The 27,710-nt window shown below is 38.3% G+C and overlaps 1 protein-coding gene across 1 annotated transcript in view; it reads left to right on the top strand.

Annotated features, from left to right (window-relative positions):
• Positions 1-27,710, top strand: part of EFNA5 (ephrin A5) — a 206,458-nt gene that overhangs the window by 142,335 nt on the left and 36,413 nt on the right. The window contains exon 2 of the mRNA XM_072360538.1: positions 25,765-26,057. Coding sequence (XP_072216639.1) covers positions 25,765-26,057 — 293 coding nt within the window. The remainder of the gene's footprint in view (positions 1-25,764; positions 26,058-27,710) is intronic.

Below are 27,710 nucleotides of genomic sequence, written 5' to 3'. Positions count from 1 at the left end.
CTTTGGCCAGAAGCTTATTGCATGCATCTAAAAAGCTTGTGTCTTAGGCCGTCAAATAAGTGCACGCAGTTAAGGTCTTCAGCATGAAGTACAATTATTCTTTATTTCATTGATCACCTATTATACCCAAGGCAAACCTAAAGGAGAGCGTTTTGAAAAGTTGCAGGAAATAATTGAACCAGAGGTTACAGTATATAGGACACACTGGAGTTTGTGTCGCCTGAAGCAGTAAGTTCCTTCTTACTTATCCACCACAGTAATGTGGGCTGGGCCTGGTGGTGGGAGAGCTGCATGGGGCTGTGAGCTGGGAAGGTCGATGAGGAGCTGTACTGCTGTGGGGCTGTGCTGTGCCAGCAGAACAGGGATTTCCATCAGCAGCGGGAAGAGGAAAGGCGAGTTAGTATTTCCAAGCTCAGGCTATGAAGGGAGCAGTACTTCTGGGACAGAAAGCTAGCATAAAGACACTTGTTCTGCATTTAAGTCTATCTAACATATTTAAGACATAAGAGATTGATAAAAATGTCTGCTAAGTGCCTTTGGAACCAGTGTAGGGCTGACAAAGCTAAACTATTGCATAGCTGATAAAACTTCATGATACCAAGTGAATATATTGAAGTAGAATATCCTGTGATATATTACCTTTTTTTTTTTTTTTTTTTTTTTTTTTTTCCTTTATTAACCAAGTTATTCATTTGACTTTTACCCTAGGTAATTCATAGAAGATAGTAGTTTCCCAGTTGTATTGAACAGGTGGAATAGTTAGCTGGAAGAAAAGCATGTGTGAGAGAACTACATCCTGAGAGTAAATTGATGTCCAGTGTGCATAGCCTATGAATTGATCAGAAGGAAATAAAGTTGCTTACCATTCTCATTTTTGAGTAGTGATCTTGTCTGAGTTTAGAAATTGCTGTGAAGCATCTAGAAACTGGAAATTAAAAACTGAAGACTTTCAGATGGAATTGTTACGTTTTCTGGATTGTTTCACATCAGTGAACAAGTTCTTGAAGAAGAACTTGAATTTAGCAGGTAATAAAGGTTACCTAGGCAAGAAGATAATCACAGTTTTTAATTACCAGAGTTAATTCTAAGGGGAATGTACTCCAGGATGTCTTTGAATAATCTTTTCAACCAGTAAACAAGTTCGCAACAGTTCAGAAGGAAGTTATATAAAAAATAGCCACTATTTTTGATATTTTTTTCTTTAATGAATGGTATGGTATGTTAGTCAGCTTTTCAAAAAATCAGTTACACTGGTACGCTTTCTGTGTGACAGGCTGCAACTGAGCCTTATTAGTCATACAAACGTGTCTTTGTGATGTTACTGAATCAATTTGTGCTGTATCCGTTTTGCACTCGTGAATAGTTCATGCTCTCATAAGAGGAGAAATGGTTAGCTGGAAATAAGAGAAGACAGAGCAAAAAATGCATGGAGTCCACAACCTTTTTTGTTGTGGCAGCAGCTCCTTCTTTCATCCACTTTAAGTTTTTTGGTTTTTTTTTTCCCTTGCCTCATCAATATGTACAAAGCAGATGCTAAGTCAAAAAGCACATACACTCTTAGCTTTTTACAAATCAATCCTTTTACATTGTAACAGGCAGAAAGTTAAATGAGGGTAGGGAAAGGTCTCTATCTTGTCTGATTGGCAGAAAAAGGCCATGCCTGCCTGTAATTGCTTATTGGATGTAATTCTGTTCAAAGACATTGACTTGGCAGCCCAGTCTTGCCACAGCCAGGCCATTGTACATCACCACAGTGCACAGAGTATTATGTTGCTGAGACTTACAGTGAGTATGATGGAGAAACATGTAAGCTTAGTAAATAAAGAGGAAACAAAATCTAGGAGGTGTTAATCACCTATTTGTTGTAAATGTTTACATATTGAGGGATAGTTGCGCTGTGATAATTTCATGCTCTTATTATCCATTTCTATTGCCTGATTTACCTCTGTAACATAGTTCATGAATTGGAAGTAAGATGGCAACCTGAAAGGACAGGAAATCGATCAGAATAGGAAGTTGGAAGAGCTGCAGTTATGTGAGTGCAGTTAAATGCAGTGCAATTACTTTTCCTCTCTGGCTTGTCCCGTGGTTGCTTTCCTTGTAAATTACATGGGCTCACTCATTGACCTTGGGTGGCTGATGCCATAAATGTGTCCACTAAGTGCAAATTCCAGCGTAGTCCTGCACTATCAGTTGTCATCTGCAGCTTTGATGGTTGGTGCTAATGCATTTTTAGGAGTGGGCTTCGCTGCCCCTCATTAAAAAAGAATAAAAGTTCCTTCTTCACTCACTCCCTGTTGAATTTGCTTTCTGAAATATAGTTTTGTTTTATTATTCTCAGCTGGGCTGCACTGGGAGTGAAGACGATGTCACCTCACACTTGGCAAACTAGCTCCCAGGGGCATTTCACTGTGGTGTGCACCTGAGACTCCACAGTGGTTCAGCAGGGTTGCAAAGTGCCTAAGCAAAACATGATGCAGCAATAAATAATAATAATAATTTGAAAGAAAATAAAAACAAGAGCAAGAGATGAACTTCTCCCAGACAGGTTTGTCAACAGAGCTGCAAAGTACCTGGGAGCCCATGGAGGCTGGCAGGGTGATGGCAGGGAGCTCTGTGGATAACTGGGTCCAAGCTGCAGTTGAGTGACGATTGCAGTGAGAGAAGGAGGCCCTGCTGGGGCAGCAGGAGGCTTGTAGCAGAAGTTAGCCCCAGGCAATGCTGCTGGAGTGACAGCAGGAGGAGGCCTGGAGGAGGAGAAGGGAGATTGCTTTGAATTCCTGGTGACCACTGAGCCCTCACCCAGAAACTCTTGTTTCTGTTGCAGCAAGTTGTGTAAAGTAATCATATTTCATTGCCCAGCTTCTTGCTGCTCCTTTTTGCAAGTTTTGCTCATCCACTAACCTGAATACCTTTTATTTGTGTTTTAAATTCTTTTCTCACCTGAAGGAAGAAAATACTCCCTTTTGAAGGGACCTGGGTTCTGTTGTGTTTGGTGCCTGAAGCATCAGAAATTTTTGAGAGAGGAAGAAAATCAAATTGTATGTTTTATTAAGTTTCATTAAGTCCTGCTTTTCAGCTGTTTTTTGTTTGTTTTTTCCTTTGCATGAAAATAATAGATAAAAACCCAGATTCAGGTGGACTAAAGTTGTTTGTACACTCATGTTCCATTCATGGAGTGGTTTTAGAGTAAACCCTTGTAAAAGGTGGAGTAATGGTCTCAGTATTCAAAAAGAAAATTTAATTTTTTTTAAAATGGCCAACTAATTTGTATGAAAAGTGTTTAACTTTTCCCATGTCCCCACACCAGCAGTTACGTGTGCAGCAGTAGTGCTTATACAGTTTTTTAGTCTGTACACTACCGCTAGTTTCTTCCAACTAATTCCCATCAAGGCAACAGACTTCTGTAAACTTCTATAAACCCCTATGTCTTCCATCTGTGAAGAGATGTGGGTGAAGTTCAGGTGGCAGAAGCTAACCTAGGCATTATTCTCTTGTCTGAGCAGCTGCTCAAAATTCACTGCAAAAAAGCAAAACTGGGTATTGGAATAGCAGACTGTAGTTGGCTGCTAGACTCTTCCAAGATAGATATTTATGTGGCATAGTGGTGTCCAAGTGACCCAGTCAACAGTGGGTATTTTCCCACAACAGCTAACTATTGATGATTTTAACATGGAAAACATGAGGTAGAGCAGCATATATTGAGAGCTGCTCTGAAAGTAATGTTTTCTATGCTATTAATTTGGCCCACAATATCAGAGTAGAGGCTGAACCTTCCCACCAGTATTCCATTCCATTTTAATCCTGTGCGACAAGTGGCAGCAGAGGGGCAGTCTGACACAGTGGCATCTGAATGGCATCTTGTGGGTGAAGCAATTGTGTCCCTGAGTTCCTCCATGCAGAAAAAATGGCACCCAGTGACATTCGTCAGTGCTCGATGAATGTATATGGAGATGAAACATGAGTACAGTGAGGCAATGTGTGGTGTGTTTTAGCAGTGACAGCAGTCACAGTGGTCACCTCTGCTGGTGGTGAATGAAAATCGTGGAATCACGGAATCATGGTTGGAAAATACCTACAAGATATCCAGTCCAACCATCCACCTGTCACCATTATTTCTCACTAAACCATGTCCGAGTTCAACATCTAAATGTTCCTTGAACGCCTCCAGGGATGGTGACTCCACCATCTCCCTGGGCAGCCCATTCCAGCACTTGACCACTCTCTTTGAGAAGTATTTTGTAACATCCAAACTGAATCTCCCTGGTGCAACTTGAGGCCATTCCCTGTAGACCTGTTGCTGACATGGGAGAAGAGGCCAGCTCCCAACTCACCATGAGCTCCCTTCAGGTAGTTGTAGTTAATGCATAAATGTGTAGCTAATGGTGTTGACTGTGCTGAAAAACAGTGTTTTGTAGCTGAGAATTTGCTCCACTGAATTCTGTCATTGTGCACTTTACATCTTGTAGTTCCCATGGAAATAAATAGGAGGCATTACTTTAGGAATGACCTACATATGAAATGCTACTAAGCCAACATCAGACTGTGCTGCTGATGTCCCAGTCGTAATGCTTACTATCTGATTCAGTCTTGTAGAAGCCATCTATCCACTCCTTTATTGCGGATTTCAATAGAGAAGGATGAGTAATATAAAGGAAATAATGTTGGTAGTCACATTTGTGTGTCTGACTTTATGCAATTAGTAACACATCCAGCCACCCCAGTGTCTCAGAATTCCTTCATGATCTTCCTGTTCTGTGTATGAACATTGTACAGGTATTTGTATCTTTGTGGGGGCAAGAAAACATGATAACAGAGACACCTTGCAGTAACCATTTCATCACAGTGCTGTGACCCTCTCTGTACTCTTCAGCTGTTAAGTCTCAGAGTAATGTGAGGTGGAGGGAGTTACAGTCCTCTGCGCGCTTCAGTCTGCTGATAAAAAGTCTGTAGATGTGTAGAGCCTTCTTTGCACTTTGTTGCTAAGTCAGAGGAGCTGAGCCTTAAAAGCTGTCTTCTGTCACTTTTCCTGATGGGAGTTTTGTTTAAATCAAATGAGCTTTGCTCTGGAGAATGCCATCTGGATGGAAAATAACTTAGACTGATGTTATGAAAGCCTGAGACCAAAACAGAGGGGGAGTTTAAAAAAATACAGTGTCTCCATCCAAAGGTTAAGACACAGATTTTCACAGCTCCATCTGCAAACAGAAAAGGAATAGGACTCTGCATAAGTATTCCACAGGTTGAATATCAACAATGTTTGATGCTGACCCATAAAATCCTTTGGAGTAGGCTGGAGATGAAAGTACAGGATGTTCCATAGATGCTGAATATAACCCTGACAGCACAGTCCGACCCATCTCTGAAGAGCGTTTGTTGGTTACGTATATTGCAGCTTTACTGACAAGGGGGATTTACAGAACAAAAGCCTGAGGTTATTTCCTGAAGTTGTAATAAGTCAATGATGAAGGCAGTTTTTCTACAGTGACCCTCACATGAAATTGCTTTTGGCTTTTGGGTCATCAGTGGTTTGGTTAATCTCATATGAACATTTGTTTATACTGAGATTTTTACTATTTGTTCCATGTGGATGTTTACATTTTCTGTAGTCTTGATGAGTACCAAAAGGTCTGGGACGTGTCTTATAAGCAAAGCAGACATTGATTTGACAGGTACATTGGTCTGAAGAGACAGGCAGAGGAGAGTATGTAGCCACCCTGATGAATGAGAAAGGAGAAATGGCTTCAACAAACATGGAGAAGACTGAGTTAATCAACAAATTCTTTGCCTCAGTCTTCCCTGGCAATCAGCCTTCTCATGCCTTTTGTGTCCCTAAACTTCTGTAAGAGCAGAGCAAGTGAGAGACCACCTCATAAGACTGACAAGTCTATGAGATTGGACACCATTCATCCCAGGGTACTAAAGAATCTGGCTGATGTGGTTGCTAAACCACTCTTCATCATACTTGAAAAGTCGTGGCTTGTCAGGTAAGTCAGCAGGGACAGGAAGAAGGCTAACATCACTCCCATTTTTAAGAAAGGAAAAAAGGAAGAGCCAGGAAACTATAAGCTGGCGAGCCTTACATCTGTATCTGGGGAGATCATGGAGCAGATCCTTCTGGAAGAGATGTTAAAGCACGTGCTAGAGAAGGAGTTGATCTGACACAGGCATGATTTCACCAAGGGCAGATGATGCCTGAGAAATCTTTTGGCCTTCTGTGTTGATGTGACTACATCAATGGACAAAAGAAGGGCAACTGATGTAATCTGCCTGGATTTGAAGTAGTCCTGCACTACATCCTTATCTTTTGGATAAGGATAAATTGGAGAGATTTGGATTTGAGTTCTGGACAATTTAGGTGAATAAATATCTGGTTGGGTGATTGTGATCAGCAGCTCTGTGTCCAGGTGGAGAGTCCGGTGGTGTTCTTTAGGGTTCTATCCTGGGACCAGTACTCTGGAACATCTTTATTAATAAGCTAGGCACTAGGACTGAGTGCAGCCTCACCAGTTTTCTGATGACTCTAAGCTGAATGATGCAGTTGATCCAAAGAAGGGTGGCCAGCAGAGCAAGGGAGATGATTGCCCCCCCCTGTACTTACCAGAACCCACCTAGTACACAGTGTCCAGGCTGGGGATCCCTGGCATAAGAAAGGCATGGAAGTGTTGGAGCAGCTCTGGAGGAGAGCTACAAAGATGATCAGAGGGCTGGAGCACCTTTCTTAAGAAGAAAGGCTTAGGGAGCTGGGCTTGTTTAGCTTGGAGCTTGGAGCTTGAGAGCTCCAGAGAGTTCTCATTGGCCTTCCAATACTTAAAGGAAGCTTATGAATAGGAGGGAGACCAACTTTATAAACGTTCTCATAGTGATAGGACAGAACATAATGGCTTTAGACTAAAAGAGGGGTGGTTTACATTAGCTGTCACATAGAAATTCAGAGGATGGTGAGGCAGCAGCGCAGACTGCCCAGAGAAGCTGTGAATGCCCTGTCACTGGGGCTGTTCAAGGCCAGGTGGGATGGCGGCCTGGGTAGCCTGATCTGGTGGGTGGCAGATCTGTCCATGGCAGGTGATGGGAATTCAGTGGTCTTTAAGGTCCCTTAAAGGTCCCTTCCAACCTGAGCCATTGAATGATTCTGTGATTAATTGCTTCTGCTGTTACAGACTGTGAAAGTGGTGCATCTTCATGTTCTGTGTTCAGACAAGTCCTTCCTGGCTTCGGTCCTTGGCAGTACTGAGTTGGCTTTTCTGATTCTGTGTACTCCTAATACTATACACTGCTTTTGGGAGCAGGAAAAGTCTTTAGCCCAGGGATGCTGGACTACAAACACTTTTGCCACAGAAGTCTGCCAGTATCTGGAGTCTGGGAACCAGGCAATAGCGGAGCAGATCCAGAGCTGACTCAGGTTCGGGCTGTGGCCAGGATTTGCAGGGGGGGGACATGGTATCCTTGCTGCTGTCACATCACATCAGTGTTGACCAGTGGGAATCAACAAAATACATAAATGGAAAAGCAGTGCTGTTGAAAGTTATTTATTCTCATTACAGTGTTGAGTGGCACGCTGGATTTCATATTAAAGTAACAGTGTGAAATATATATGTTTACCAATGTAAGGTATGTGTGTATATGTGCATAAAAAAATGGACTTAATATCCCGCAAGTAAAACAAAATGATGCAGGTGAAATTTACATGCTGAAGTCTTAAAATGGGAGGTTCTGCTTCAGTAAGTCAGTATGGTCATCTGTTATGGGAACTGGGATTCCGATGTTAACTGAACCAAAATGTTGGTTTTACAGTTCATTAGCAGTCTTGGTGAAACGAGCAGTTCATGCTGTGCCATCTGAAAAGGTTTCTGTTTCTAAAATACCCTAAGTCCCAAGTGCAAAACCAAGGAGAGACAGATGATTTTTTTATTTTTTTTTTATTTTTTTTTTTCAGTCCACATTTGTCTGAATAGAGGTAGTCAGGGTTGGAAAATAATATTTTCTGTTTAAGTACTTGCACGGCATTCTGAGAGAAGGTGACAGTTACTGTTAGAAGGAAATTTCTATTTGGCAAAGATGTGTGGTCTCCTGCCATGTAGAGGATCCATAAAATAGGTCTGCAGTAAGCTCTTTCACACGTTTACTCATTCCTTCTTTGGTTAAATGATTTCCGGCAACATGCTTGACAGCTGTGAATGTCCGGGTCTTGCAGATCTCTCCCTGGACTAGACCCATTAGCAGTGTGAGCGGGTCTGAGCACAGATACGCACAGCGAGCTGATTCTTGCTTATCCTGACAGGAGGAATTTAAAAAATGTGCCAGCTTTCAAGGGTCAGAGGCTAAAATATGGATATGCTTGTTGCATATTTTGGTTGTCCCTTTAATAGACAGTTTGACACATTCTTTCAGTGAACTTTCTGGAAGACAAATGGCTCAAACTGGACAAAGGAGAAATCACTCTTGTCAGGATTCGCATACATGTAATTACCTTCAGGTGTCAAGTGCACTTAGTGACTGCTGATTTTAATTTTTTTCTGCTGTTCAGACATTTATACCTTGGTGTCGATGTGGTATTTAATTTTATTAATGTGGATGTTCTTAAAGGGAGGACAGGACATACAAGCTCGGTTCTTTCAGACTTGGCTTTTCCATATGAAATAGCTGGTTTTGCAGTGTAGATAATTCTTTTGGAGACATTCTCTTGGTCAGCTTTTTCATTCAGCCATAGATCTCCTTCCATGACTCAAGCACTAAAAGCAGCTCCTCATCTTACATGTATGATTGCTGGATCATTATGAAAAGAGTAACTGTTTTGCACTCCTTTGTTCCTTTGCTTTTAAGCTTTTTGTGTATGATATGCTTAACAGTTTTGGAAGATGTTAAATCAGCTAATCCGCCATGGTGCAAAAAGTGGTAACAGGATGTGCTTCTTAAAATTAATAGCCTGGGAATGTAATTGTCAAAATCTATTACTCTGCATTCAAAGGGATATTCACGTGTTTTGTTTTGTTGGTTTTTTGGTTGTTTTTTTTTTTTCCCCAGCAGTGAGCAACTAATGGAAGAATGAAATTACTGTAGTTGGAGACTAAAAGTCTCAAAATGCAGAGCAGTACTGAGAAATATAGTATGAATCTCTTTTGAATATGCCTGGACTGAAGTTTTCCTGATGACTGGGAATATAAATCAGATACTGAAAAAAATTGGGAGGGATGATAATCAGTTGCATAAAGGAAAAAGGAAGTTTTATGGTAAATGGCTGTATTTAGATAAAATCAGTCAAAATACCACTACAAAAGATCACAAAGTAATTTGTGTTGTATGCAGCAGCACTTGATAATTTAATTTAACATTAGTTAATGCTTTACTCATCCAGGAACTGCTGGAGTTTCAAGCTCCTTTTTTCTCTATGAGAGATTACAGTTGGTTCTGTATTTCCAAGCAAATCCCTCACTTTATTTTTTTGTCTCTACATGAAAGCTGTCTTAAAATGTCAGAGGGAAATTGTTCAAGCTAATTATGAAGAGAATTAGTGGCTTTGTACATATAGGGACCCCTTTAATATTTGGGGAAATGGGTTAATGATATGATCTGGTGTTCATTCTGCTGTGCATCATCATCCAACAAACAACAACAACAAAAAAGCCCTCGGTATGCATTTTTGCCTAAGGGCTGCTGAGAGCTGATTATTCTTCTAATCAGAACCATCATAATCAAGGGAGACAATTAGCTAGGTTAGGTCTCTGCTGATTTCTCTTGTTGCCCTAAGCATCAGATGGCCTTGAGCACTCTTCAATCCTATCAACAAGTATTTGAGTAATACCTGTTTTGCTCCACCTGTTGTCATTAAGACCTCTTTTCTTGTTTTGAAGTGCTTGGTTGTGTAAATGGTTATTTGTGTGTTATGCTGATATCAGAAGACATTAGCTATCCCTTAAAAGAGAAACCTTTTCAGTCTAGATAATAAATAAAAGAGTTTAAGCTTCAGTGTATAGTATAAATTGGTAGACATTACTTGGCTGCACCATAAGCATGTCCCCGTGTGTCAGTCTTTTTCTGTATTTTTATCAGTAACATTTCTTTTCATCGGGAGAGCATATAAACAAGCTTAAACAGTCAGATACGTAATCTAATATACAGGTTGGACACATAATTTGTTGAACCTTTGTGTTTGTAAATGGTAACTTGTTCCTTTTGCTAACAGTCTGCTCCAGTCATTAACCGTATTTTTCCCATAAATTTTGCATTCGGCCAGTGCTGCTCTGCTTATCTGGAGTTCTTCTACCCAAATGGTTTACTTGATATCTAAATGAACTTAAACACTATAGGTCATAGGCTTGATTTTGTCCTATTCATTGTATGTATTTATGTGCTGAAAACAGGGAGTTACTCCCACATATGCTGTAGTACAACAGAAGGTGAAACTTAATCTGGGAGGGCTTGAAGAGATGTTTTTGCCTGCAGATCATGTGCCACAGAAGCCATGTGTGCAGTGAGTCGCATAACCTTTTTCCACTATATTCTTTAAAACTCTAAATGACTCAGTAATACTTTTCTTTCTTCATTTTCTAGTCTCCTTTGGTAAAATGTGTTGTTTACTAAGGATAAAAAATGAAATTTGCCTAATTTATGCAAAAGCAAAAATACATGACTAACTTATAGTAGTAGCTGAGAAAGTGATGGAAACAGCAGTTCCCCCTAACACTCTTCAAAGGTTGCTGGTACTGCTAGTATAAATTTCAGTGTATTTCTCTAACATCAAAGTTGGTATGGAGTTTCCATCAGTTATTATTGAATGCAAAGTTTGCTTCTTGAGAGAGTCTGGTAGTTTCTCACCAAAATTCATCTATTCTAAAAGTCATGTTGAAATTATTCTTTTTCTTTATTTCTTGATGGAAAAACAGCATGGGTTGGGTTTATTATTTTATTTTATTTTTATTTTTATTTTACTCTTTTTTTTTTTTTAATTAGGTAATCTTGCTACCTTTGTTTCTGAATTAAATTTTGGAGCAGAATCTGGTTGTTTTTTTTAGTCTCAGCAGGATGCAGATACCTGGATTTTAGAGTTTGACAAACTTAAATATCATTGTCAATATTCAATTCAGAAGGTGAAGGGGAAAAAAAAAGCCATCTAATTTTGAAGATGCAAAAATAGGTGAAACAATGTTTAGTCAGTCAACCTGAACATATTAAGAAGTCATTCTCTGTGTTGTGCTGCGCTGGAAATCATCTCTTGAGTTTCAGGTTGAGAAGTTTAAAATAATTGATTTCATTGAAAACAACAACAGGTTTCAATTAGCCTTAATGTAAGTTTTGTCATTTGAAATGCTTTAAAAAATGGATATTCTATACCGTATGTATTAAGAGCACACACGCTTGAGCAGACTGTGTGTTTCCGTGCAACACACGCATACATAACCGATAGTAGCCAGTGGAGCTGATTTAGTCTCTTGCTGTCTGAGCAGTTAATCAAGAGCATCATCTCAGCACATAAAAGCAAGAAAATTACATGGGTGAAGTGAATTAAGCTTTAATGTTTGAACACATAGGAATTACGTGCTGCCACCTATGTTCAGATTACAGTTAAAATCAATGATAGCATATCAATAAAGTCTCGTTTTTTATCTCACTTAGTGTGGGGATAGCAGTGATGTCATGACCTTCTAATGGACCATATTTAAAATGTAAATCCTGCTAAGACTTTTTTCTTTTGTGGTATAAAAGGTGCCCACTCATTAAAGTAAAAGCTTTTTAACCCTTTCTCTTTGAGGATTAAGAGTCAAGTATTGAACGCTAGAGATATCTGTAGTTCAGTTTCCCGGAGACAGAATAATGAAATGAAAGTTGTAAGAGGAATTACTGTAATAATACTGATAATTAATGATTCTCAGTATTAAGTCATTCGTTTTCACGCTTCGTGTCATAAAATGCTGTCTTCACACATTCTTCTTTGGCTGAGGTAGTTTTCTTCTGACATCAGCATAATAATGGATAATTTTAGACCATTATATAGCTCATGCGGACTCATTGCTTTGTTGAAGGTTTTCTACACTGTTACACCTCAGTTCAGGAAAGCATTTAGCTATTTATCTGAATCCTTTGGCTTACTTGGTGCTTAAAGTATCAGCTTAACTACAGTCTTGAGCAGAGCTGCTGATTATCCAGACAGCTCTTCAATCTAACAAAAGAGCTCCTAACATATATTTAAATGCATTCATGTATCTGAATTACTGCATACCCAGGTATGAGTGTGGGGGAATGTATGCTTAAAGAAGAAGATACTTGATCACTGACAAAACTAGTTCAAAAGAAAAGCAAAATAACAACAAATCGAATGGGAAAATAAAATAAAATAGCTTGATTCAGCAACTCATGAGAAACAATCCAGTAGTTTGGGTAAAGAGATTAACGTTGGACGTTTAACAAAAGAATTGTTAATCTTTTTTAAAAGAAAAACCTTTCTTTGTTAAATGTGAAAGCCATAATATCACCACACTTAAATTACTGTTTTAATAAATGCAAACTTATTGATAGTAAGTTCAAAGCACATAATTTATCTTCCAGTTGACGTATGTTGTGCACACAATAAGATATTTTTCAGTTCAGTGATGAAGGGAAACGCTAAGGAAACAAAGCAAGTAAGCTCCAAACATTCAACGTGATTTCTCCAAATTTGGTGAATGCCAGTGTCTTGAATTGATTTTTGCCACAGGGAGCTTCGAAGGCAAAACGTAGGGAGAGGTTTTTCATTTGAGGGATGGAAATGTAGAGCTCTATGGACATCTCTTGACATATAGTAGGAAAAAAATGAGTTTAAAACAGACTAGATTATGTTTGCTTCTCTGTAAAAAATCTTGTAACATGTCTTTGGGGTGTGATAACCCCTCAAGAACCTTAGAGAGTGGGTTTGAGCCATTAGAATCATTTCTGAAGAAAGCATCAACTGGTTATTAAGTATGCATCCATAAGAGTGCAGGACAAGATGAGCAATATAAAACTCTAAGCTTACTCTGGAGTGTAATAATTGCCTTTTCAGTTGTGTTATTGGTTTGAGTCCAAGCATACAAAATGAAAGAACAAATCTTGAGGTTTGTATTCTGCTTTAAACAGTCCTTAACTAAATTCACATTGTAGAATACTCCATTATGTGACAGCCTCTTTGAATATCTGGTGATATCCATTTTTAATATATTCATGTTTTAATTAAAATTACAAACTAATATTATGGAAATCGAAATTTATTTCATTTTGTTTTTACTGAAGTGTGAATTTGTCTCCAAATAAGTCTTGTCACTGAGGAGCTGACCAGGGGTACTCTTTCCTCTGGCTGCTCCTGGAAGCAAAGTTGAAAATGCTCAGTTGTTAGCATTTGAACACCGCTATGCTTAGTTAGACACATTTGTAATCAGCTGTATCATTTCTTACCTCTCTTCTTCTAAACAATGCAACATCACAAATTATAAGTGACTTTCTTAGCTATGAAATTTGTGATATAAATTACATCCTTGGCAGAGTCTGCCAGGTGTCAGGCTCAAAAATGAAGAGGAACAAGTACTTTTCCATATGACAGTTAAGTTGTATAATTCAGTGCTGCAGAATGTTGTACATCAACTTAGCACTGGAGGTCTTATCACAGAATAGATCCAGTATTAATATGTTATCTCTTTATATTATGTTTCACTCAGTTTGTCTACTCATTCTCCATGTTTAAGCTGTGAAAACTTCCTCCTTGAGTTTTAAGATTTGTGGAGGTAATCTGTGCACAGACAGCCTATTCAGCAGGAGGTTGAAGTGGGCAGCAGAGATCAGTGGAAGAGTCAGGTGAGATACACTCGTGAAGGCAGTAGAGAAGTTGAGGGGTAGACACTGGATCTGGTACAGGTGGAAGGATGAAATATTGCTGGGTAATGCATGAGGCACTTGTCAGACAATAACAGAAGAGCTGAGGATTGAATTCATTTGGGCATGGATAGATCTGGTACATTTGTATTTATAAAGAAAAAAAAAAAACAACAAAACAAAACCACAAAACAGTAGAAAAAAGGCCACCCCTATTTCGTAAATAATTTCATTTTCTTCCTTTTTATGTTGTTTTATTTTATGTTATTTGTTTCTTTGTTGTTAAACTAGAACTTCAGCATAATCATGAAAGGAAGAATTAGTTAATGTACTCAGTAGCTCATTTTAATACAGTGCAAAAGCTTTCCAGTAGACAATAATAGTTATTGCCAGACCTTTAATGTCCCTTCCTGACAGGTGCTTCGTGGTGTCTGTATAATAAGTTAGAAACAAGGAGAGGGAAGGGAGAGAAGCCTTGGGCTTAATTTGTCTGTGATATACTCTGCTTCTTATCTTAACCTTAGTTTCTGTACTTCTGAAATAGTAACTATGTTTTATGCAGACAAGGTCATCATTCAGTTCTGAGTGAAGTGATTTCACTACAGGTTGAAAATTGGAATTCGTTTAAGATTAATTTGGAATCACTTTTACAAAAATGCAATAGGGAAATTAAGAAAATAGCTTCAGTTTTACCTCTCAGAAATTCTTGATTGATTTGAGAGTGATGCATTTTATTTTCTCCCCTTACTTTTTTCTTATATGAATATTTTATACATACAGATAAAAGTAAATGAACAGGTTTTGCACCTTTTATCAAATTGAGCTGTATTTATACATATTAAAAAACCATCCCCGTTACTCTTGAAGAAATAAGGATTTCAGAACCCTGCAGTGAGAGCCACATTGTGGGAGCTCCATTACCTGAAAAGGTGATAAAGAATGTTAAGATTGTATTGATTTCTGTATTTATCAATCTCATTCAATTAAAAAATGTAATTGGTGCCCATCAGATTGTAATCTCTGTAATTTCTTTTGTTCTTTCTAATTGGCGTTCTGTAATTCAGAGCTTTTTGCGTCACATTGGTGAACCTGGAAACCCATTAGGTTAGGATCCGTGTTGTTCATACAACTTACAAAGCTTAAGATAAATTTCTCCAAAGGTAAAAATATTTTAAGTCTCATTGTGTAGAAAACTATAACAAGATTAAACTTGATGGAAAAATGTGTAGTCTACATGCTATTAGTCTTTAGAGAAAATTACAGGATTGAAAGGAAAAAAAAATTTAACAGTAATAACTGGCACTTGGTGCTTGTTCAGTCTGTAATCTAAAAATAAGATTATTTTTCCTTTAAAATACAGTTTTCCCTAGTGAAAGAGAGAGACAAACATGAAAGGGTAGCAGAGACAGTAAAAATATTAGATTTCTGTGTAGCACTTCAGCTAAAATACTGTTTCAAAGTCAATAAAGAAAGTATTTTTTCACTTGGTCTCTTAAATAACCAGAAGGTAATTGTGTAGCAAGAAATAAATTCATTGACTGAAGCACTTTCCTGACAGCAGATATATTTATATGCTTGTTAGCCATTCTAATGTGGTTCAGGTTTTTTTGTTTGTTTTAACCTGAAGTTCAAGTTGCTTTTGAGAATGTATTTGAATATAGAGGTTATTCATGTTCACGCAATTTTTGTTTTGATACTGGAATTTATCGCTATGTTTCTAGGTCTGTTCGCTTTGTGATTTTTTTTCTCTCTCCACATTTTGCTCAGGCTATTCTATATTTTGTCTGTATAAAATTATTTTATCTGCAGGATGTGGAGTTACTACCATAGTTTACTGAAGTAGCACACACAGTCTATTGAGTGTATGAATACTATGAAACATCCTAAGGATTAATTGCATTTCATACACTCGTATATTGTGGGATGAAGGTCTAGATTTTAGCAGTACAAATTTATTAGCATGTTTGAGATATAGCTGATCTCAAAACATTTGAAATTAATTCTCTTGGAAGACTGAGAGATTAATAATAAATAGTTATATCTTAATGTTAGAGGAAAGCATTTCTAATGGAAAAGCGAGTGTATGCAGCAGCTATGCACTTCCATCAAAATATGTATTTCTTCTCAAATACCACCCATGTATTTACTGTTGCAAATTGATACAGCATTTTTGTTTTTTTTTTTTTTTTCGCCAGGAGCATTGAAGAGGTGGAGATTTCAGTTTATATGAGTTAGATATCACTCTGTAATCTGCTTTTAATATACCAGGAGGAAAATAAATTTGTGAAGCTGATTTGCATTATGTACACTTCTGCATGGAAACAGACTGCAGTTACTCTCTATCGTTCAGCGTGCAGGTCAACATGCTTGTTGTGCAAGTGTTCTTTTCTTTCATTTTGTGAGTGTGAGAAGCAAGACCTTTCTGCAGATAGAGCATTGTTCTCCATATCCATTAATAGATGTCAGCACATGCCTCAGGCAGGGTTAGCAAATACCAGTCACAGAATCACATTCCATCAGAGCTGATAGGCTGTGTCTTCTGGATTAGACACATGGTCAACACATGTTAGAAAGCTCCAGTCTGGCTCTGTAGTAGTACTCATACCTATTGTATTTGCTTTGTTTTGTTTTGTTTTGTTTTAAGAATTTAAACTCTGAGTAAGTTATTTTCTTCCAAACCTGTCTGCTTGAAAAGTCTGTGTTAATACAACAGACATAAGGTAAGATTTTTTTGCAAATTTTTTTAACAAAAAGGATTTTTTTAACAACAACAAAAAGGGATTAGCTAATGAATCTGTGAGCTACAGTATTTCTGGTTATAGGCCAGAGGTAGCTGAGGTAAATTTTTTGTTTTCAAGCATGAGCATGGAATAAATGATGAAGCCGATAAACTTGGGCAGTGTTAGCATGTAGAACAGACAAATGGAGAGTCATCTGTGGAAGATGTTAATGACCACATTTAAAATTACGTGAGTAGTAATTACCGGATCTCCTCATTCTGCTTTTAGATAAAGTAGGATAAATGTTACTGGTGAACTTTAGAATGGTATTACCAGGTAGAACTAATGCGAGCACAAGTAATGAGCTTTTGTCCACAAATCAGCTTAACAAAGGGACTAGTGTAGCCTCAGACATTTTGTACTCAGTGTAGACAGAGGCTCCATGTACAAATCTCAGGCTGCCTTTAGTGTTAGCTTGGATGTGGTATCCTTCAGAGTATGTTACTTGGGTCTTCAGTGCTGAAGTTTATCCTGTAAGTCTAAGTGATGCCTTTGACAGAATAATAACTCTTCCTTTACCCTCCCTTCCTTCCTTCTCTCTTCATCTATCTCAGCAAGTTAAATGCCCTCAGCAATGGAAAATCAATAGCCAGGTACAGTCTGTAGTCTTGGGGATTAAAGCTATCAAAGCTGGGACAGCTGCAAATGAGAGCCTAACCTCCTTGGAATCAGAGTTGTGGTACTTTGAACCCCTTGCCACCTTTATCATCCATGGCACGACTGTGCCACTGAACCTCCCTACACGTGATGAACACTTTGCTTCAGAAGCTGCATCAAAACAGAAACTCAGAAGGATCAGGCAGAAATTGTGTGTGCCAGCATTAAACCAAAGTCTTTTAAAAAATTCAGATTCTGAAGAAACAGTTTTAATAAACAGAATGAAAAATGTCCAGCTCATTGATCATGAGGTGCAGAATGATGGTAAGTTAAGTGGGTGAGGGTGTTGCAGCATTTGAGGATCTGTGGAGTACTCTCAGATTTATAGGTGGGAAATAAATGTTGATTTGTTTATTTCCCTCCTCCCTCATATCTACTCAGGGAAGAGCAATTAGTTTCTATTTTTTAATGTTTGCATTATCACTGAGCGTATATCTTTCTGCAGTGCCAGCTATAAAAAGTCAATATAGGACCCAGCTGTACAAATAAACACAGTTATGAGTGCAAGGAGGAAATTATTAACAGTAAGTGGGGTAAGCACGTTTTTGCACAATTTATTCCTTAAAGGGCTTTTAAAGAATAAAAATAAATAAAAGATGAGTCTGTACTTTTAAATTTGATGCACTGTTAACTTGTGACACAAATGAAATTTTTTGCAGCACAAGAATCGGAAAATATTTCAGGTCTTTGAGGTTAATGAAATTAATGGAAGCCTGGTCTACTTAAAGGCATTCTTCTTTTTGCTGAAGATGTATTTCAGTCAAGGGACATCAGGAAGCTTTCAACAATAGGGTTTATTAGGGGAAAAAAATGAAGATTTTATTTATAAAGCTTCTATTTATATATAAATATATCTAAATTTGTAGATACCTCTATCCATCTAGAGATATTTCTTGATAGATACAGACAGATGTTTATTTGATTTTCTTTTTTCCAGAAAATTGTAGACTTACACCTGACTCATTCTGAGGAGGTTTCTTTTTTCTGGAAGTCAGGTGAATCGAAAGGTTGTAAGTGATGGACTACTGCATAGCCATCCACTTAGAGAGCATGGAGAGGTGAAGTTCCAGACTGAAGCTTGAACCTTTCCTTACCAGTGTTGTAAACCACTGTCTGTCATATCCAAGGAGATTAATTAGATGGCTGTGCAGGGGTTGGTGCTTCTAACATTTCAAAAGGTCTAGTTTTTTGTATCAGCACAGAAGCAATGAGCTTGGTGTTCTTTGGTGAGTTTCTTCTGTTAGGGCTAAATGTTTTGTTGATTCTTCAAAGCTACCCAGTACTTAACCAGTTATTTCCTTTTAAAAACCTGATGTGAGTTGAATGTTATTTGCTTCATGTTTCTTCCCATATCTGTTCATTATAGTTGTTCACTTGTCTTGTTTAAATCGGAAGTAGGAAGTACCGGATAGGGTGGTAACTGATCAAAATCCTGTTATTTTGCAAGAAGAAAACTAATACTAAAGCACAATGTCTGTCTTGTACCATTGGCTGGCCAATAAGGGGGTGGGAGATTTTGCAGGGAGGCAAGTAACTTAATAACAATACTCCTCTCATAAAGCCCCACTTAACACAGTTCTGTTCTAACTTACGTGTGCTTGGGATGTTTGGTTTTGGTTCAGTCCAGGCAGTGTGAAAATCTCCCAGACAGGATGGACGCAGTAGGGATAAATGAGAAAGGTAAATCTCTGACAGATATATGTGGAGTTTAACACAGGGAGACCACTTGGCTCTTTCAAGAAATGGGGTAGGCTCTTGCAGCTGGCTGTGAAACAGTAATTGGGAGTGTGATGAAGTCTGTCAAGTGCAGGAGCCTGATTCTGCTCAGCTGTGTAATTGTGATGGAAGGGAGCCAGCCAAAGGCGGAGGCCTGGGTGCAACCTTTTGGGAGACTTGTTCCAGGAGAGCGGGTGGGAAAGTAAAACGAAGGTTACAAATAATAAGTTTCTCTGCCTGATTGATAATGAACTGGTAATAAGTGGCCTTATTATAGTAATAAGTTTCCCATGGAAGCCCAATGATTGCAGAGAAGCTTTAGCTGAGTGCGTGTGACCACATCTTATTTTGATCAGCTGTAGCACAGCAAAGCTGTGTAATTATCATAATCTAACAATTAGCCTGGCATCCTTTCCCAGTGTTTAATTACTCCAATAAATGGTAATTGAATAGAGGACTTAATGACAAGAGAATAAGTTTCTTTTTACATTGTGTACTTAACTTCCAGTCTTGTCTAGGCATAATTTTTGAATACTGCTTTTTTGAACAACAGCCTTGATTAGTTGTTTCTCTTCTGTTCTGTCAGTGTTTCACTTCCTATGGAGCCTTTACTAAGGGCATTTTGAGCTTTTCTTAACTTATGAAGATATAACCTAAGGACCAAGAGTCACACATAATTCCTTCATAATGGTTGTAGGTTTTTTTGGTTTTTTTCTTTGTATGGTTTTTCTTTCTTTTTTTCTTTTTTTTTTTTCTTTCATTTTTTCATTTTTTCATTTTTTTTATTTTTTTATTTTTTTTTATTTGCTTCTTTTTTTCCTTCCTTTTGCTTGCTCATGACAGTAATACTCTGCTAGGGATCTAAAATGTCACTGTCTTGCTACTGTTAGCAAACTCTCTTCTCGTAGCATCTGGAATACGTTGAATTTTCTTTTGGTTTGAATAGAGCTAAAATTAAAATAGCTCTTTGATTACTTCATTGTTTGTGCATCAGAATCATTGTTGGTGTCAGCACAGCTATGGGAACAGAGTTTATTAAATGTTGTGACAAAGCCAGTAAAAGAGCAGAAAAGCATTAAAGAGGTTATTTTTGCATACTACAGAAATAGCATCTTTAAAATTATCTGCAGTAAAATGGTGCACTTAATCCCACAACCCCTCAGATAATTAACAGCCAGAAGATTTCCCCCCATCATACAGCAGTAGCTTTAAGTTAGTTGAAATGAGAGGGCTTGGTCTGTCTAAGAGAACAAAGAATAAGCAGGCGTGAGTTACTCTGCTGTAAGCATAGAGTTCAGGATGGTGTAACATGCCGCTATGCTTGCAACCCAAACAGAGGCAAAAAATGTATGTGAATTCAGTAGTGTGGAATGGTAAATAAGTGACATAATCACATCCCAAGAGCAATTTAAATGTTGTTCTTTTAAAGGACATCTATGTTTTATGGAGAGCGTTCATATTTGACATTTTACTGCATATACAAATGCATATATGTGCGTTGTATATGCAAATACCTACTTTATACTCATCCCTCCATTATTAATAAATTAACCAAGCAGTATTATAACTAGCTGACAGAAATAGACTTACTTTTCATCCAATTTCAACATTTTTCCAGTTGAGGCTTTTTCTGTGGCTGGCGTATTTGGGAGAAATGTTGCTGTTGTATAATAACATTTAATGGTGGTTTAGTCTTTCTGGGGATACTTGAAGGATCTTTCTCACCTGGCTGCTTTTTACATGATGCTTATAGGAATGCCATATTCTCTAAGACTCTGTCTCTGTTAAATTTAGTAGAAATTGCCTTAGCAGACATTAAAGTAAAAAGCAGGAGGTAAGTGAAAAGCAGTTGCTGGGGGTGCACATGTGCTACTCACAGAAACCTTCTTTCCTATGGAATCAGAACAAGCATCTTTTTTGCTGTACTCCTGAACACTGTGGATAATTATGGTTTGTGAAGAATAAATCAGTTTGCTGAATTTTGTTATGTCGCTTTGCATTTTAGATGATCTTTTGAGAGCAGGGCTATTGGTAGATGGCATTCGGCTGTGGCAGTGTCCTTTATGTGTTTGTGTTCTGGGCTGTACAGGCTCCAGGCAGCAGAATCAGGGCCATTTGCATCTGATCATTTCTGGTGCCAGACTTGAAGACCAGAATTTCATAATTCATAGTTAAAGTAGCTATTTGAAGTCTTTTCTGGTTTCTGGTGAAGCCTTGCTGCATGCATTTAACAGAACAGGCTCAAAATAAAGAAAGGTTGACATAGTAAAAGGAAAATTTTCCAGTACACTTATCTTGAAGTAAAGCATCTGTCATGTTGATTTTACAGGAAGGCTGATAGAATATAACTAATAAGGTTTGTATGGGGAAGCAAAAAGCAGAAGCTATTGCAATTTTTTATCTATCTAAATGATAATGGGCAATTAGTGCTATTTGTGCTGTTTTTAAACAAGGTTTTTGTAGTGTTTATTCCAAGAAAGAAAGGGATGAAGAAACAAAACCCAACAAACAAAACTGCTGTTGCATCCTAAATATATATTTTAAATAAATTGCCACTTGTTTTGGTGACCAGCAGAGCTTCTGAGTTCAAAATAAGCCTCATATGCTTCAGAACTTAAAATTATGAAGAAAAAATGTGCACAGAGACTGTGCTTTCTTTCGCATTAGCAGATAAACAAAACATAGAAGATAAAATTACATAGAAAATATCCTGCTTGTCTTACGGTTCTCCACTTACAGTTACCATGAATTTCTTTCTTTCCATTCTGTGTGCCTTGGATATTTTGAACAGTAGCTCTTGAGCTCAGGAACATTGGTATGACTGCCTTTGATAGAAGCTGCATGCAAGTTTTGAGTAGCAAGCTGATGGTAGCTATTGGCTATGATTATGTTCAGGAAACTACTTAGCTGTATGCCTTCAGTGCTTTTCTTGACATACTGCTTAATAGCTAGCCTTCTACTGAGCAAGTCTCCAAGACACTGTTTGAATGCCAGCTGACACAAAACAAAGGTTAATTGTGTTTGAGGAGTAGCTGTGTTTTACTGTTCCTGCAGGGAGACAAATGACAACATTTGCAAGACTTGCAGACCCTGTCTGAGTTTTGAGAAATCAACTTTTCAGTTGATTTCTACCACACCTCTGTATTCTGTCATACAAATTTATGGAGAACTGTTTTCTTCTCCATGGTGGGATATATGAAGGTACTAATTACCACCTGTTTCTAGGAGTTCACAGGGGCCCATGTGAGGATTTCTTAGGACAGGAGATTCACAGCTGAGGAAAGGCAGAGAATGTCAGTAACACTGCTATGGAAATGTTGAAAACGTGGGCTTTCCAGTCTGTGTTGAAAGAGTCTCATGGAAGGGAGAAATTTATTATGCCTTAAATACAGTCAATAGGAAATCCTGTTCCTGTCATCTTTAAAAACATATTTGTGAACAGATTATACCATGCCTTTGTGTGTTGTGCTCTTCAACATATGTATGTGGCTAAACACTGTTAAATGCTTTCACTTGAAGTGGAACTTTTGTTTCATGTTAATACCTGACTTTTCACTACAAAGAGGCTTTAAGCTGTAAATGTTAAGTGTTCTTCTATTGGATGTGGTTTAAAATTATTAGGAATGTGTTTCTGCAGTATTTTTCTTTCAATAACTGAAAGGAGTCTGAGTTGATGAGTCTGTTATGAGGTACAAATGGCCACCCCTTACCTTCCTGCACAGGTCAGAGGCCATTGTGAATGCTCTTCAGGAATAAAAACTCTCCTGTGATGAGAGAAGTGGGCACATTTTCACCACTCACTTCATTTTACACAAGGCAGATTTTTTAGCCTTGTTTAGAAAAACAAAATTTGTTCTGCATCTTCTGAGACCTCTATTACTGAATTCTTTAAGACATTGCAAGAAGAAAAATAAATAATCACCTGCCCTCTACTTCTTAGTTTCACTTCTTTCAGCACTGCTGTTGAGATATGGGGTGAAGAAACTTTACTCAGAGCTGCTTAATAGAACACCTTGGTACATGTTTTCCCTCAAGCAGGTTCGCTGCTATGCCAGCAGTACCAACTAAGATCATCCAGTTCACATCACTTAAAATGCACAACATCCTCCTCGTTTTTAAAGGTGTAAATGTAAATGCATCCTGGCAAATGACCCTGGGCTGAAAGTACTGGTAGAGCAGGGAGGATAGAAGAGGAGGGAAGGATAGTGGGTTGAAGGGGACATGGTGGTCCTTCACCCTCAGGTCAGCTCTGAAGCCAGTGCTTTCTTCTTGCTCTTGTGTACTGCTTTGCTTGACCAGGATGCTCGTCTGGTTCAGCACTGGCAGAGGCAGAAACAAGAGTGAAGCTGCTCAAACACCAGTGACCAAAGAGGGAGGTTGTGTTGTGATTTTCTTTGTTTAATAAAAGCCCTATAGTAAAAGGGCATCAGATGAGCTTTTTGTTTGAAGCGCTGTGTAGAATGGCTCCCTGGTGAAGATTACAAGTTTGATTTCCTTGATAACATGGGTTTAAGGCACGATCACAAATTCAGTTGCCTTTCTGTGCTTAAAATCCCCATAATCATGAACTGTGTGGTCAGATTCACCCCTTCAAATTCAGTTATTCACAGTATAGAGTCTGTCTGTGAAATATCTGTCTAGACTCTGCTTTTAGTTAAAGGAGAGAAATAGCTGCTCCAGGAGTGTGATCCATCTCACCACAGTGTACTATGGGCCTAAATAGGTCAGATGAATTGGACTCAAAGTCTGTATTTCTCTCCATTGACTTAAAGGCAGTCTAGAGAAGCAGCTTGTGTAAGGTTATTCATTTTGTAAAAATCCAGTGTTAAGTATTGTCAGTCTGATCCTGGATGTCTGCAGTTACTTGCATCTAGTTTTGACCAGTTTCTCTCACAAAACCATTGTTGGATGTTATTATGAAGGCACAGGCTGGTATGAGAGGCAGTTTTGAGAATGAGGAGCCTGTGTGTTTAAAATAAATGTATGTGTGTATGTGCGTACATTATTCATTTAATTATTTTGAAAACTAACATTTTAGTTACTAATAAAAAAAAAATTAACTAAATTTTAAAGTTAAAAATGCAACCAAAACAAACAAACAAAGATATCACTGCCATAATAAGGCTTTCCTGTTCTGAACTAATAAGATACTCCTTTTAATTACATGTATGAAATGGTTTACCATTAACTGATACAGAGAATAGGCACCAATTTCATAGCAGTACATTCTTTCATGTGTGTTAAGACCGTATCTGTTTGTGTGACAGGTTTTGGAAGCACTGGAGTACAAAAATATATTTCTTAACTGGTGATTTAGATAAATGTGAATTTTCCTGAAAGCGCTGTGGTTAAGAAAGGCTTTTCCTTGTATTTAGAATGGAACTATGAGTCTGTGCACTGGCTGAAATTATACAGATATATCATGCTTTGATGCGTGTTCAGTTTTTTGTTGGTTTTTTGTTGGTTTTTTTTTTTTTTCCCCTTTAAAAAGCTATTTTATTGAGGCTAAATTATTGTAGGGATATGAAAAGGTATAGTTTGCTCTGAATTTATCCTTGGAGGGCCAGCAGATCATTGCTTTTTCTCTGAAATTAGATAGAAGGCTCCAGATGGCAGATTTCAGGCCCATCAGGTGTTTAAAATATGCCCCTCAGCTAAAAAGAAGTATTATAGTTAAATCTGTCATGGTCTTTTTATTGCTCTGTGGTACACTTGACAACTGCATCCATGAAAGAGGGAAGCTACAAGTAGCCCAGTCGGCCTGAGGTGGAGCAGGTCAGTGCTTGGTTTCCTTGGCGGCCTTGCAGAGTTTGATCGATGTACAGACCTGCTTTATGGAATCATTAAGTCCATCGCGACATGAGCTCCCATGGAGGCAGTGAATTTGTTCCCATAGTTTCTTCCAGACTCTATGGCAAGCGTTAGAGAAGTAATGTAAGTGAAGCAGAGGGAAGGAAAAGGACACCTTTCCTCCTAACGAAACAAAAATCCCATGCCTATAAGGACTCAGTAATAGTAGTAATAACGAAGTGCATCTGGGCTGGTGCCTTCCTCTGCTTTCTCAGCTGGCACTTGTTCAGACCTGTCGTGTAAGGCTGAGAGCTGATAATTCATATCCCAGAATCCTTTTATCTGTGTGGAGTGATGTCTCCAGTACGTGTACTTCTGGCAAAGGAGTCACAGTGCTTTTCAAAAATCATAAAATAGCAATACGGGCTTTCCTTTGCATCTTGACAAACTGCTACTAATCATGAAGAATGCAAACCTGTTTCTGTGCTTGCAGTAACTAAATGTTCTCACAGTCAAGTCAGCTTTCAACCAGGGAAGACTGCTGCCTGACTCAGAAGGGGATGAACCTGGGTTATTTATTTTTCTTCATAAGTAGATGTTTGTATAGGCACTGATGTGGGGAGGCTGATACACTTCTGTCATCTTTGATTCTTCTTGCATTTTTCTACATTTTTTTTTTTTTTTTAACAAATAATTGATGGGAAAATACTTCATTTATTCATTTAGAGAAAGATGGTGTATAACTTGGTGTGCCTTAGCAAAAGATTCACTTCATCATAGGAAAGACCAAAAACCTTTATCCGGAATGTCATAGGACTGTAGTCCTGCGTTAGTGGTCTCTGATTGCTCTGGTAAATTTTAGGAGTTAGATTTAAGGGTGAATGAGTACGACTGGTGTGAGGTGAAATGCCATTGGTGATGCCTCTTTCACAAGAACATTATCCTGCAACAAGGTCGTTGTGCACTGACTGTGCTAATGTCTCAACTCTTCCTTTGGTTTCAGATTCCAGCAGGGTGACTACCACATTGACGTGTGCATCAACGACTACCTGGATGTATTCTGCCCTCACTATGAAGATTCGGTGCCAGAAGATAAGACCGAACGCTATGTTCTGTACATGGTGAACTTTGATGGCTACAGCTCCTGTGATCACATTTCCAAAGGGTTCAAGAGGTGGGAGTGCAATCGGCCACACTCCCCGAATGGACCACTGAAGTTCTCAGAAAAATTCCAGCTCTTCACACCCTTCTCACTAGGATTTGAGTTCAGGCCAGGCCGGGAGTATTTCTACATCTGTGAGTATAGGAGATCTATCATTGTTGCTTAGAAGGTGCAAGAAATGCAGCTAGTTTTTCACCTATACTCTGTGGAAATGCAGAGGGACAAACTGTGTATAATGCAGATGTTTTGTGGTGAATGCAGGCTTAAGTATCCCCAGATATATTAGCTAGGAATCTAGCTTGTGGAAATGAGATTAAATCACAGCTTCTTTTCTCACATGAAATAGCATGTCAGCCTGTTCACTGAACTGTGGCTAACTTTTAAAGCACAATGTGCTGCTATGTTTACTGCAATATGCTGAAGTGGAAGAGAAGGCAAGAAGGAAAGGGTGGAAGCTTTCCCCATGTGTGAGGAAAAATAACTAATTATTCGTGCGTGTAATTCCTGGATTACTGCTCAGATTAAGTATTCTTTTACTTGTAATGTTTATCATCCCTGAGAAGTGAGGTCTGTGTTGCTGGTGAGCAGCATAGCTGCTGATATTCATAGCCCAGCAGTATTTGACATGGTGACTTACGAAGGCTAGCCTTCTGAGCACCAAGCCTCACCTGTGGTTTCTGCCAACTCCCAGCCTATGCAAGCAACAGGGAACCCACCTGGCATGGGAGAGCAGCTGGGGAGCTTTGAGACCCAGGGATGAGCTGACTGGTGCACTGGCCCCAATCTGCAGACCACTTCTGCAGCTATCATATTTGATTGATCCCCAACTAAGATCTTGTTTCAACAATTTGTTGCATACTTTAATTTTCTACTTCTTGTTGTTCCAGCAACATTTTTTGTTGGCTTTAGTGTTCAGCTAGAGGTTTGAAAGCTGTGCATCATAGTAGGTACCGATAAATACTGCCCTCATATGTGGAGTTGGCCTTTCTACTGTGAAACAGAACTACCATCTCATTTCACTAGGGAAACCAAGTATGTATGATCCCTGTTTTTCAGCCTCATTTGTTCAGCTTTGAGATTTTTCTTTTCCCTTTCTAAATCTACAGAGAAATGTATTCCTGGTGGAATACTTTCAATTCACACCCTTTTCTCCCAGCAAATAAAATTCTCTAATAAGTAACAGCTCAGCATCAGAAGAACAGTGCATTATTCTTGTTCTGAAGCACGGTAATAATAATAGTAATAATAACAGCAAACAGTAATATTGCTTATGGTTTAAAATATGGTGATTTTTTTTTTAATATGGGTTAATATGAGGGTTATGAGGACAGTGTTCTAGGATAAATAAATCTGTATTGTTTGTGCCTTGTCTTACTCATGTCACTGACTAAAAGCATTCTATTAACTTAAGCAGGTGTTTTGGGTTACTCAAAACCTTGTGAATACTGGATTTTTCTGTATTTATTTGTTTGGTTTTAATTCATTTCCTGATCATCACCGTTAAAACAGGCATACTTAACCTAAGGAATGAAATGTCTTTACCATATTGTAGCACAAGAATGACACCAGTATCTGCTAGCATAAGAGAAGTAATAATAAATACAGAAATATTTATGGAAATAGAAATTTGGGGGGGAAAGGGAGGAAGAAGGGAGATCTCAGCTTGGTCTATCTAGCTAATAGATTCATTGTCAAGATAGACAAAACCCATTGAATTCTCAAGTAAGATATGATAATTCAAATACACCCAGGACACTTATGCCTGGTTTTCCTCATTTCTGGTTAAA

This window comes from Excalfactoria chinensis, chromosome Z (assembly GCF_039878825.1).
Source record: "Excalfactoria chinensis isolate bCotChi1 chromosome Z, bCotChi1.hap2, whole genome shotgun sequence".
NCBI lineage: Eukaryota > Metazoa > Chordata > Aves > Galliformes > Phasianidae > Excalfactoria > Excalfactoria chinensis.
Note: the sequence above shows the minus strand (reverse complement) of the source record. Positions and strands in the feature narration are given on the sequence as shown.